This window comes from Physella acuta, unplaced genomic scaffold, assembly GCF_028476545.2.
Source record: "Physella acuta isolate Inbredline_101_S28 unplaced genomic scaffold, ASM2847654v3 ptg000857l, whole genome shotgun sequence".
NCBI lineage: Eukaryota > Metazoa > Mollusca > Gastropoda > Physidae > Physella > Physella acuta.
The window spans coordinates 320,932-335,119 of NW_026732374.1; the positions used below are offsets into that span (position 1 = coordinate 320,932).

The following is a 14,188-nucleotide window of genomic DNA, read 5'->3' on the forward strand; positions in this document are numbered from 1 at the left end:
TATAAACAGTGGATTAAAAAAAATTAGCCTAAGCATTAACCAAATAATAATAATGTGGTTATTTGTTGTTGGCTTGTATGATCTAGATTCTACTACTAGGCTACATAAACTTAGTAGACTAATTACTAGATATGCATTTTAATTTAATTAAACTCAGTCCAGTATCAGATACATATTGCTGTAAAATGACACAAAGTAGGTAGGCCTTAGTAATTTATTAAAGCCTTCTACTACAATAATATCAATTACATGCTTGTATAAAAATTTTAAAATTTAATTTAAGTAGCAGATTCTAGATCTAAGTCTAGTCATACAATCTATTTCAATTTCAGAAAATTTCGTTTGCTAAAAAAATGATTAGATTGTAGAGCGAGATTTTAGATCTTAGAGACAATTAAATGCTTTATTTATTAGGCCTACTATGACTACTTTTGATTTATTATGGGTGTATTTTGAATCGAATGTAGATCTAAATTTTGTCATTAAATTTAAGTAAAGAAGTAGATTCTAGATTCTATGTCTACCCAGCGGAGCCAGTCACCCTAAATCCAGAATCTAGATCTGTGGTCCGAATTTTGTTTACGCCATGTTTAGAGCTAGATTCTAGATCTAGATATTAAAATACTATTATTAGGCCTACTATTAGATCTTATTATTCTTATTATTAATTTTGACTTTGTCTTTTACTATTAGTATTTGTGAAGGTCGAGCATATTTGTTTTATTAATAGTTATCTTTTATAATTAAAATGAAGTTTATTATTTTACTATCCTTACCTGAAACAAAGTATCGAGGACTGTATTTGATCAGATTCGTCTACTTAAACTCTAAACGCAAACAACAGTATTACTAACAGTATTTTTATTTAGAAACGAGAAAAATAGCCCGTCGAGGAAGGATACACCGGGCGCTAGGCTGATAGTGCTGTCTCTTTTCTCTAAACTAAAACCACCCCCCCACACACACACACCACCCCCACCCCCCCCCCCCACACACACCCCACCCCCACCCCCACACCCCCCACCACCCCCCCACCCCCTAAAAACATGTATACCGTCCCATTCAACGAAATATAATTATATACTTTTTCCAGTGTCCGCCCCCTCCCCGAAAATTCTACCCCGCCCCCGAAAATTTCAAGTACCCCCACCCCTCTCCGGGGAGGAAAAAGTCTGAAAGAAACACTGGTCGCATTTGTAGATCATACAAACTAAAGGAAGAATCTGGGCGGGGCTCCGCCCCTACCGGAAGAGAGGAAAAAGTCTGAAAGAAACACTGGTGTCGCGCTTAGCCACTACGCGAAGAAATGCATTAAAGAAATTGCAAGAAAACCACTTTTTAGATTAGACACATTAATTAGGCGGTAATTTTATTATAGAGTATTGATGAGGAAATTTCTTTTGAGTTGGGGAGGGGGGGGGCTCAGACGTTATTACGCGGGGGTGGGGCTTCGCCCCTACCCGAAGCACTGTATGAAAGAAACTCTTCACGCAAACCACTTAGATTAGACAAAATTGCCTTTTTATTCAATGTTTACTCGAGAACCAATGACGTCATATTACTGTGTGCACTCTTTGGCTTGATATTATTTTCTACTATACGACGTCATACTTCGTTTTCGTTTCACTGTGCAAGTTTTTAATTTCCTTGTGTTTTCTCTAGAGCTTTCTTGTCAGATAGACAGACAGAGCGTTCTTGTCAGATAGATACACAGACAGCGAAACTATTAGTATTAATTTTGGCCACATATTTATATTATCTACGAAACTGTCAATAACAGTATAACTTAGGATCTTCAATTCCTAAGAGTTCAAGTTTTTTAACGTATTTTTCCTTTTCTACGGGTGCGGTTCTTTACATACAGTGAACGCGTCCAGCGCTGGTGAACAGCTGATTGTGTTTACGTCTGGTGTACACCACCGTGGCGGCGGACGTAGGTATCACGAACGGACGTGACGTCATATGAAAGGACTCTATAGGTTCACGCTCTACAACACGACAATCGTTAGGGGAAGTAATCACATAAAAATACCTGCGCCAATTTTGACGTGGTCTAACCTTAGTTATAGAAAAAAAAATATATGGTGCCTGGGTTTTTTATTTATATCGTGTAGGCTTTATCATGATAGCAAATTGTATTTTTTCCCAAGATTACGACATTTTTGAAAAAAAAAATTAGGCATATAAATATATTTCAAATATTAGAAATTAGAAATATTAGAAATATTATAAGATTCAGAAAAGAGCAACTATAGGCACCCCAGTTTTTCCTTAAGGAGGTTTATCAGTTAACAATGACACGTGTTTTAAACTATAATCACCTCTCCCTCCTCGTAGCTACATTTTTAAAAGCCAGATCCCCCCGCCCCCCCCCTCCCCCTCCCCCCCTCGACGTCACACCTTGGTCGACCGCCCTTCTTTAAAAAGAAATATCGGCAAAAATATAGATTCCAGATGTCTTCGTCATATTTTCTGAGCCTTCTTCTCTCAGAAAATCCGCCCCCCCCCCCCCCCCCCCACCTCCACAGTAGCAGTGTGACGTCGTTTATTGTAGATCACTGTAGCTGTAAGTTGCGTCTTCACGTGGGTTTTTAGTATACTCTCTGAAAAAGAAAGTTAAAATGACAATTTCTTGCTTCCGCTGTTAAAATATATTTTTAAATGTTGTGATTAGCGTTTAGAGACTGAAGGAATCACTTAAATTTGCTGCAATAGTAAGACGTGTGATCAAATTTTTAATCATTCATGTCAATGACTCTAGTCTATTAACTAGATCTAGATCTAGAATCTAGTCTTAGATTAGAATTTAGATTATTTTAGTTTAGATTTGAGATCGAGATCACCGCCTTTCCAGGCTTCAAGTCTCGCCAAGTCAAGTGCCACAAGCCACCACTGCGTAGTGTCAATTTTACTGTACTAGACTTCAGACTTAGATTCTAGATCTAATCTAGATCTAAAGACCTAGAATCTACTCCACAGCTTCATTTTTTAAATCTTAACAAAAAAAAAAAGGGGTAACTACAGAAAGTACAATGTAAAAATTAAAATTAAAATAGGCCTACCTGTCAAAAGTCACGTTAGACTAGTCTAAGTACTAGTAGTAGTACATACATTACGTAGGTCATAGATCTACCTACATAGATCTAGAGTACATATTACTAAAGTCACTTCAACTACACACTACACACATGGGTGTGGGGAAATGGCGAGGCGGGAAAATGCGAGAAGGGCGCGAAAATGGTCGGTCACGTGACTTTTTGTCTCGCATTTTACCACAACCCGATACTTACGCTGGGTGGTGTTGAAATGCGAAGATTTCTGCGAAAAATTTATCGCACCCGACTTTCAGTGGTATTTGGTCCAGATTTCAAAGACGTTTCGTTTACATTGTTAAAACTTCCGATTTTTCAGTCGCTAGACATACTGATGATTTGTCAACTCCCCCCATCTTTTGTGTCGACCTAGAATACCACCTTGTTCGAAACCGACGGAAATACCGCAGACGATAGATCAACTTCTTTCTTTTGTGTGGAACGCCGTGGCCGCCTGATTTACCGGCTTTGAAGATCACCGTGCCCGGATCCGCTGCCGCCGGAAACATATTTTCTATTGTTGCATAGAAATTTTGTATAAACATGAGCGGGCTAGATTTTTAAAATTAATGCCGACTGAGACAGGATTTTCCTCTCGCTAACGAGAGCGGGCGATGACAGTAGCACAGCAACGATGTTAGGATTTTTAAATAGATAGATCTAGATTTAGACCTATCTTCTTAGTATCTATCTATCTATATAATAAAATCTAGATAAAAAATAACAACATACAACACTCGTGTTAAAGGGTAAGGCTAAATGTTTGTTTATTTTAAAACAAAAAAAAATAATTTAAATAAATAAAGATGAAAAAAGCACGAAAAAAACTTTTTTTCCGCAAAAAGTGTCTCGCTATTTTCCCTTAATTCCGCAGGTATGTCTCGCATTATCTTTTCGCATTTTCCCGCCTAGCCATTTCGCTTTTCGTGTCTCGCAATCTCCCAACACCCTACACACATGCCTTTAAAAATTAAAAAAATTGTGCACAGATACTGACAGGTTTATTTAATCATCCTAGCTTTTTGTGTGTATTATACTTACAGTGTAACTATTGTGACTATACAGTACTATACACTGTATACTAGGTGGTCATCCATAAATGTCATCACGCTTCTTTTATGATTTTTACCTCCCTCCCCTCCGTCATACGTGGTCACAAAAAGCCAGAACCCCCCTAAAATGACGTCACACCTCAGCCTACACCCCCCCCCCCCCTCAAAATAGCTGTTGAATTTTTCTAAAAACATCAATATTTTTCCATAATCTTGTCAACATAGAGTATTTTGATCAATTCCTATTACAATTTATTAAAACCGTTTTCTAAAACGCAAAATTACGACAGACCCCCCCCCCCCCCCCTCCCCCCTACAAGTGTTACGTCATTTATGGACGACCCCTAGTCACTTAAATAGAAACTTTGTTGATTTTAAATTCTATTTGCCTTGACTATAAGGAATTTATAGAATTAATTTAATTTGATTTTTGTATATGATATCAGTACATAACAGTACAGTTGCATTCTTGTTCTCATAAATTCATATCAATTGTATTTTTGCTGACATATGCAGATATGGCCCTAACCTCAATTACATGATGTTTTTGCAGAAGTGTCCACATTTTTTACTGAAATAATTTTTGTAATAATTAGTTTATACTTGAACTTAGTGATTTTAAGTATGTAATCATACTTCTATTATATATCTAGTGATTTTCTATTAATCCCAGTTTAGAGTCTTGGAGTAATTTGCATTTTTTTATATGGTTTAAAAAATTATATCATAAAGAAATACTGACTGTTTGAATTGTTTTTATTTTTCAGATGATGTGAAAATGTAAAGAGCTGAGCTATAAGAATTTGTCACAATGAGAATCCCGAAGAAATGGTGTCGATGGCTGATGTGGTCATTTATTTTCTTACTTTTACTGCTTCTCTGGAGAGGAATACAACAATTATTTCAAGCTGATGATGATAATATTACCAGGGGAGATAACAGTATAGTAGACCACTGGGGCATAGATAACAATGACATCAACTGGTTGCCTGGCCTAGTACAAAGAAGATCAGAAGAGATCCCTGTGGTTGTGGTGGAAGAACACTATGAAGGTGAGTTACATGAGATCCCAAAAGTTTGTCATTGGTTAATGAAGATTTGTTCAAGTAATTTCAATCTCATGAATGACCTCTCTCATTTAGAGGAAGGGGGGGGGGGGTGTAAAAATGTTGTGACTATATCATAAAATGTGACATGGCATTATGTAAACATGTTAATTATTATATTATGAAAAGGAGGGGGGTAACTTTGTTATGTCATTTTAACAAGGGGTAATGATCTGGTGTCAGCTTACAAAATGTGACCCAGAATGTGTAATTTAGTAAGGAAATACAGTAAATGAAAAACAATGTCACAGATTTTCTTGTTTTTGGAATTAATGTTATAATTAATATAGCCTCTTTTTTTCATAGTGCTGAAATACTGGTTTCAAGCAGCAGACCTAGACCTCATCCCAAAGTCTAGAAATACCCTAGTAAGTTTTCTTTTAATTTATTGTCTTCACCATAATCTATATATATAATTCTCTTCATGGGGACCATACTAGACACCACCAAGTAAGGGCTTAGCTGTTCCCACCCCGCTCTCTAGGCTTATCGCTACCACCCACACCCCACCAGTGTGGTGAGCTGTAGTTCACAGACGCTTTCACTGGGGGTGGGGAGGAGGGGGGAGAGAGTGTAGTGTCAAATTCACAAATTATGTATTACTGAAAAATAACAAATAAAACAACTAATAGCTGTGTATGCTTACAGCGCGGGTTAGCTCATAGAGAATAATTAAACAAATGGTGTTTACAGTCAATTTGTATTTAAAAATTAAGGTATCTATTCAGGGAGATGAAGTAAAATTCATGTTTCTTTGACCTCATTATATTATACTACTGTTGGTCAGAAATATGCCTGGTTGTGATTACTTAGCAAATGTAAGTTAGGCCTTTCTATAAGAGCTGGGTGGATTTCAGGCATACCCTATAGCACGGGTTCCCAACCTGGGGGTCGCGACCCCCCTGGGGGTCGCGAAAGGCTTTCTGGGGGGTCGCCAACTGTTATACTAAACCTTAGTAATTTGAAACAAAACATAAATATTAAAAGAATTTTTGAAATTCGGCTTTACTAACATCACTGGAAAGGGAATAGAGAAGAAGCAAAGCGTACTGTACAAAGTTGTTCTCAGTCACGAGTTTATGAAATCTTCAAAACTAAAACGTCATTTGAGACGAGTCATTCGAAACACACCAAAAAATATATGGAGTTCTTTCGTCGGTATGAAGCCAGTTGCAAACGTCAGAGAACAGAACGTTTTCACCAAGAAAACACAGCATTAGTGCAAGCATCACATGAAGTCGCGACAGAAAATGCCAAGCAAAAAAAAAAAAAAAAAACAGATTAGGAGAAAATCTCATCAAACGCTGCGTGTTGAAGATGGTGAAGTTAATTCTTACATGTCCGTAGATGTTAAATAACAATTTTTTATTGAAATTAAGCTTTCACCATTGTTTGCTTTTCAAGTTGATAAATCAGCAGTCGTTAGTTCGTGTTCGCAGTTGCTAGTCTTTGTCTATATTCATTCAGATGATAGCAAAGAAGAGTTGCTCTTTTGTGAAGATAGCATGGAGAAAATAATTTTTTTTAAAAAATTGGATGATTAAAATGGGTTAAAACGGCTGTGAGGGTTTGTGCGGATGGTGCACCATCTATGTTTAGGTCAAAATCGGGCTTTCAGAAAGCAGAAAAGATTTCGCTCCCTAACCACTACCCTCACCAATCGCCATCAAGACTCCATTGCTGGTATAAGTGGTAAATTATATAAAATCTGGAGCCTTCAAAGAACTGAGCAAAAACATTAATATAGATCACAAGGTTCTGCTCTTTTACACTACAATGCGCTGGCTGTCAAACGAATTGTTATGAATCGTGTTTTTGAATTGAAATCTGAAATCAAATTGTTCTTGGAAATGCAAAGGAAACAAGACCTTTTGGTATACTTAAAACGACATAGAGTGGTTGGAGAGAGTATCATACCTAGCAGATGTGTTCGAACATCAACATAAGCATAACCTGAAGCTTCAGGGAAAACGAACGAATATTATCACTTTCCATGATTATCTCGGGGCATTTTATCAAAGCTGCAAAATCGGCAAAGAAAATAAATCTTGGAAATATTGTAAATTTGAGAAACTCTGCAGTGTGGTAGATGAATCTAACTGTGAGATAATTAAAATTTTGAAAGAAGAAATTTCTGGGCATCTTGAATCTCTTGAAAACGAACTGCAGCGCTATTTCTCTGTGCTGAAAAAAAAAGAATCTGCATTGACGCATTACCCATTCTCTTCTTCCCTTTGATTTGCAGAATGATTCCGAGTAAGATGAAAAACTGCAGACACAATTTTGGTGTAGTATTCACCATTCATACCCAAACGTAAAATTGATTGACTTTTCGAGAATAGATTTTCAACACTATTTTTCGATTAAAAACAAAATTAAGATAATGATAATGACATATGTTAGCGTTAACAAAAAAAATACTTTAAATTTTTTTTACCGCGAATGTTGAGTGAATAGTATGCAATTTTACTCATGGTATTAAAACAGTTATCAAGAGTAGTTCATATTGAAAGTCTACCAAAAAATCTTATTTTAGTGCTTATTGATTTCCATAATAATTTCGGCTTTTTAATTCTATGGGGGTCGCTGGTCACTTAATTTTTATAAAAGGGGGTCGCCACTCGAAAAAGGTTGGGAACCACTGCCCTATAGTATTTTAGAGTGATAATGACATTGATAAATCACAGTAAAACCTACTATCTTTAACATTTTTTACAGGTATGGTTGGTAATTTAGTTGATTTGTTGTGATTTTAAAGAAACATTCATCTTACACAACAAACATGAAAAAATATAAATTAAATTTTCAAATGTGGTATTCATTTTAATTTTAATACAGAACATTTTATTGTTTATTTTTATTTACCTCTATGGCTACACGCAATTACCTTAAAACACAACATGCACAACACATATCACACCATGTATATAATTCATTTAATTTCAATGCCATACACACCCAGGAGAAGATCATCAGTAAATGTATGATAAGAAAATTACCTCCATTTTGTTCAGCATTCATTTTTTTTCATCATATTTTTAAAACATCTTCCATGACTTATCTGTGCAGGTGCACATTGATGGCCATGTGGATGGTGCTCTCCCTTATGACACTGAGGTTCTTCCTTGGTTTAGATACCCCAGAAGTCGCATGGATGTTTACAACATGATGCAGAGAAATGACATGTTCATCACAGTAAGTCACTCGGATACTCATACAATGCTAATTACAATTTTTTTCTATATACCGTGGAGAAACTACCATTTCTAACAAACCCCACACTATATTTAGATATTTAGATATGTATATAGAAATGTATGTGTGTGTGTATACATATATATACATATATATACATATACATATATATACATATATATATATATATTTATTTATTTATTTATTTATTTATTTATTTATAATAAAATAATTTCCAGTTCTGCCACTGTTGTATACTTTAAAGATTTATAAATTAATCATCAGCACTTTTGTTGACTAATTTATGTTTTTAATTAACCTTTTTTGTCTATTATTATTATTTAGAAATTTGAAACTGGACTTAAAGATAATTTTAGGTTCTAATATTTAAATATTCATTTATATTTATTCAAACTTTGTTTCAAAATTAGTAAAAAAGAAAAAAAAAATTATTTTGTTTGCAGGCTGCAGCAATTACTGGACTCATAAGCCATGTCATTTGGGTGTGGCCACAGTGGGACAGCAAGGACCATGACCCAGCTGAGGACCATTTGGTCATTGACCTGAAAATGGGGTACACAAGGGTCAAGATGGAGACAGGCATGACCAGCCACGTCAATGATTTGTGCGCTTGCTGGAAGATAAGAGACTCCACAGATTTAGATTTTAAGAAAGAGGAGAGCCAGGGTTGGGAGTGTCATAGGAAAAATTTCACTGAAACTGAAGTAGAGGATGGTCCGCAGATTGACCATTCAGAGTGTTTGATTCAGGCGCTTGGAGTTATGGAGGTCATGGGGGAGGCGAGTGCGGCAAAATGGCTGCGGCAACTTCAGCCTATGTCGGTTAATTCAGGTCTTATTTTGGACATTGATGAAGATTTTTTCGGATGTTGGAGCGATATGTTTCCGTTGCAGCAAGTTGAAATCACTGAAGACAATGTTGTATTTTTATCTGATTCTGTAAAAGATTTATTCTGTGCCCAGACTGCCAAAGAGGAGAGTGTGGTTGATATGTTTTACCGAGCTATAATTAACTTCATTGTGACCCTAAAATCAAAGAGCTGTGAAATCATAGGGGAATTTGTAGGAAAGAAAGGGAAGCCCTGTTTAACAAGTGTGGCAATTAGCAACTACATCATTGAGAACATTCCGAATCTGATCCAGTTTTTCAAAGAGTTTGGAAATAAACACATTTTCTGTTACGAAGACCAAAAAGTGATAGGTCTTTATTTACAAAATCTTATGACCATCCTGCAAGATTTAACCATACCCCAGCTCCAATCCCTCTCAGAACTTGGTCTGTGTTTTCAGACCTCGCCGTCATCTCGTTACTTCTCCTCCTCCCCCCACATGCATATATGTCTCGGTGAAAACACACCTAAAAATACTCAAGTTAATTTTCACCTGCCATCAGAGAGCGAAATCAAATCTCAGACAGCAAGTCTGCAAAAAATATTCTCCTCGCTATTCAAAAGCCCAAATATTGTAACAGTTTGTCGATCTGTTAGAGACGGATATACGCCAAAGATTTTCAGTGCTCAGATTGAGTCAGCAATTCTTGGGAAAGTAGCTCAGGTGTTCAGACGTGTAGATCCTGAGAATATTCTGTTTGATAGTAATTTACTTGGTGGCAAGGCTGGGTGGAAGAACAGGAGCATGAGTTGGGACCAACAGCTGTTGGGGTATCTTTCACTCAGTGAGTACAGGGAAATAGATGGTTGAATTAGTTGTGGAACATCTTTCACTCAGTGAGTATAGGGAAATAGATGGTTGAATTATTTGTGTAACATCTTTCACTCAGTGAGTACAGGGAAATAGATGGTTGAATTAGTTGTGGAACATCTTTCACTCAGTGAGTACAGGGAAATAGATGGTTGAATTATTTGTGCTCTATCTTTCACTCAGTGAGTATAGGGAAATAGATGGTTGAATTATTTGTGTAACATCTTTCACTCAGTGAGTACAGGGAAATAGATGGTTGAATTAGTTGTGTAACATCACTCAGGGTATCTTTCACTCACTGGTTGTAACAAATATAAGGTTGAATTATTCATATAACCTTGAACTTAAATGGAAAGACCATGACCAGGCTGAGGACCTTAAACTTAAATGCTAGGAAGAAAATGTTAAAGATTTGAACTATATTTTAAAGTTGATAATCACATCTGGTTTATTTTCATGTTTTTTTATGTTTTGCCCTACATGCTTAGAAAAAAAACCACACACAAATTAAAAACCTTTCACCCATACAGAGAAATAGAACTACCAAACCTTTTAGCTGTATTGAATAAAAGGTAAAGATTAACTAGAATCACTAACCATTTATTAACAACCCTTGCATGTAAAATTTAAGTCATTGACAATTAAGATGTACACTGATAATGAGATTTAAATTTTGAGGCTTTTTTTAAAAGTGCATGTTTTTTTTTTTAAATCAATTTTTACAAGATATGTACTAATATTTTTTTTTACAATATTTTTTTTACATAATTATTGTCGTCAATTCCATGCAACTGAAGATTAAACCACATAATATAATGTACAGTTTATGTGATATTTTTTATAATGTAATTAATGAAGTTTTCAAATTCTTACTGAATGTTGACTGTAGTTTTTAACAAATTTTCTCAATTTATGTTTTCTATTTTAATATATTATACTATATTTTATGTTGTATGACTGTAATCTTAGTGTGACTCAAAATATTTTACCATACACTCGCCCTACTATTTTGTTTGCTCAATTTTCCATCAGAATTCTTTATTGTATTATAAGTTTTTTATGTGAGAAGATACTGCTGCTAACTCCTATAATATACATTCCTTTTGTGTTTTATTTATATTCTCATCTGTCACAAAATTTTGTTAGTTTATGTAAAAGGTAAAAAATTATATTTATACTTAACCACTACTGTTCCGTGTTTTTACACTTTATAATGAAACAATCATATACACGAAACCAGTAAATTGCATTTTACGTGATTTTTTTTTATGCTTATTGTTTTTGTCTCTTCTAGTTTTACCTTAGAATATTTAAAAGGTTGTATTATTTAACGTCTATCTAGGCTAATTGGTTGTTTTTTAACACGTTTTTATTAACTCAGCTTCGCGTGTGTTTGTTGTTAAAATTGACATCGAAAATTAACCCACTTCTGATTGCTCAATAGATCTGAAATTTGGCATGTAGGCTACTTTCGCCTAACAATTTCAGATGCAATCATAAAAACTAGCAATTAGAGACGGTAATTAGCTTAATTTAATTACGCCCCAAGGACCATAAAATTGAGGACATGATTTCTAAAGATACCGACAAGACTGGAGGCTTATAGACACAGTTACTTCGGCCCCAATCGATGTGAGCGCGCTGGCCGTGATCGTATAGTGGTTAGTACTTCGCGTTGTGGCCGCGACAACCCAGGTTCGAATCCTGGTCGCTCAAGATTTTTTTAGTCCGTGTATTTATAAACACTTAGTCAATTCATACTTAATCAAGTCATTAGATAAAGTAGAAAATAAACTATATAAAAAACTTTTTTAAAAACCACGTTTTTCATGTGTAGCAACGGACTAAAAAGGAGAAAATAAAATACTTAAAAAAAACTTTTTAAAAAACCACGTTTTTCTTGTGGACTAAAAAGTAGAAAATAACTATTTACATACATTTGATGACAAAAAACGTGGGTCGGGCAGATGGGTCGGGAAATTTGATGGTGAACGTACCCACGTTTTTTGTCATCAAATGTATGTAAATAGTTATTTTCTACTTTTTAGTCCACAAGAAAAACGTGGTTTTTTAAAAAGTTTTTTTTAAGTATTTTATTTATAGGCTTTTGATAGTAAATAAAATCTTAAGAGAAACAGTTCTTTTGTTTAACTATTTACACCTTGTTTAGAAACTATTATATAATATTTGTATTCACTGTACTGTAGAATACACTTCACCATTTATTGTGTGGTATGGTGTGGTCAAACGGTAGTGCGTATGATTCAAAACTTATAGCTTTGAGTTTGTATCCCTGGCATGTCTGTAAAACATCTGAGTCCACCCAGCTCTGATTGGTACCTGGCTCATGTCAGGGAAAGTTAAGACGGCTGGGCATAGTGCTGACCACACTATTCAATCATATGTTGAGGTTACAGAAACAGGTGAACTCCACTTTACCTGCACAGTCGACCACTAGATTTGAAAGGGAAACCTATAATCTGCCGTTTATTTTGTCGTTGTTAGATAACTCTATAAAAAAAAAATTCCCTAATCTTTACATTTTAAACTGAACAAATTATCTGTCATTTTTCATGTGACTTAATAGATAAAACAGCAGTCTTGGTTAGGAAATAAAAGGTATAAAACATGTAGGCTGGTGAAGAGGGGGTGCACATCCCTTGGCGTCACCCCTCTTGTGAATGTACTATCACTGGATGTTGGTTTTATCCCTTGTATAGGTCTGATAATGATAGGTCTAAAAGATAACATTTTTCAAGAATTGATTAGAAAATAGAGTAATGAGTACTCTATCTCTTAGATAAATGTTATCAGTTTTTTTAATACAATTAACACAATAGCAGTTTAAAATAAAAATATATCAACTCAACTAGAAAACAAACACAACAATTTATTTCGTTTCAATTTTTTCTTTCAAGACTAATTTTTCATAAGCTAATTAAGACGGCGTTTGTTTTTGTTTTTTTTTTGTTTTGTTTTTTTTAATTATTTTGAAATTTAGATGTTTTTAATCTAAATCCATAAAAGGGGAAGTTCCTCCATGAACAAGTAGGCCCTATTGTTGCAAGAAACAAAGAAACAGAAGTGTTCTATTTTTAACTGTACCCATGCGGCTTTTATCTGATTAAAGTTACAGCTTTTGACAAGCGGTGCTTCACACAGTTTGTAGGGGTCATCCATAAATGACGTCAAGCTTTTTCGACGATTTTTACTTCTTCACCGTCACATAAAGCCAGACCCCCCCCCCCCCCCTTTGAAATGACACCACACCTCAACCAACAACTCCTTTCAGAATTGCAGCTTTTTTTAAAACAACGATTTCTTTTTTAAAATATTGATTGAATTTCGAACAATATAGATTAGGGGGTCGTCGATAAATGACGTCACACTCGTAGGGGGGTCCGTAATTTTGATACGTTGTGATGACGGGGGGGGGGGGGGGTGGTTCAGATCGTGCGACGTCCCCTCTTTTGCATTATAAAAAAGCTATGTTCGGAAACTAATTTTAGACTTTATTTTGCGTCTTAGAAAACTGTTTTAATAAATTGAAATAGGAATTGATTAAAATACTCTATTTTGACAGGAGTTCAGACTTTGGAAAATATCGATGTTTAAAAAAAAATTCAACTGCAATTTTGAGGGGGGGGGGGGTTGTCGGCTGAGGTGTGACGTCATTTTACGGGGGGGGGGTCTGGTTTTGTGACGACGTGTGACGGAGAGGAGGGGGGGAGGTAAAAATTGTCCAAAAAAGCGTGACGTCACTTATGGATGACCCCTTATACTAATAAATTTCAAAAACTTTTTTTAAAAAAAAAAAACGCGAAATAATAGCTAAAATTCAGCTTTTAAAATTATTTCATTATTTTTTAAAATGCAATAACGAACCCGAATACCCCCCCCCCCCCCCCCCCCCACCCCTTTCATTGCGGTTACTCGCCTGTCTAGCGGACGTCTCGCAGAAAAGGTTGTTCACCAATGTGTGATCAAAAGTAATTCACCAGCTTGAGTTGGCCTTATAACCA

General features: G+C 35.5%; 1 protein-coding gene across 1 annotated transcript; it reads left to right on the plus strand.

Annotated features, from left to right (window-relative positions):
- Positions 1–2,644: 2,644 nt before the first annotated feature.
- On the plus strand, positions 2,645–10,836 carry LOC131952189 (uncharacterized). Its single transcript, XM_059314755.1, has 5 exons — positions 2,645–2,714; positions 4,912–5,196; positions 5,557–5,618; positions 8,320–8,445; positions 8,910–10,836. The coding sequence occupies exons 2-5, from the start codon at positions 4,956–4,958 to the stop codon at positions 10,164–10,166; spliced, it is 1,686 nt and encodes a 561-aa protein (XP_059170738.1). The 5' UTR covers positions 2,645–2,714; positions 4,912–4,955; the 3' UTR covers positions 10,167–10,836.
- The last annotated feature ends 3,352 nt before the right edge of the window (positions 10,837–14,188 follow it).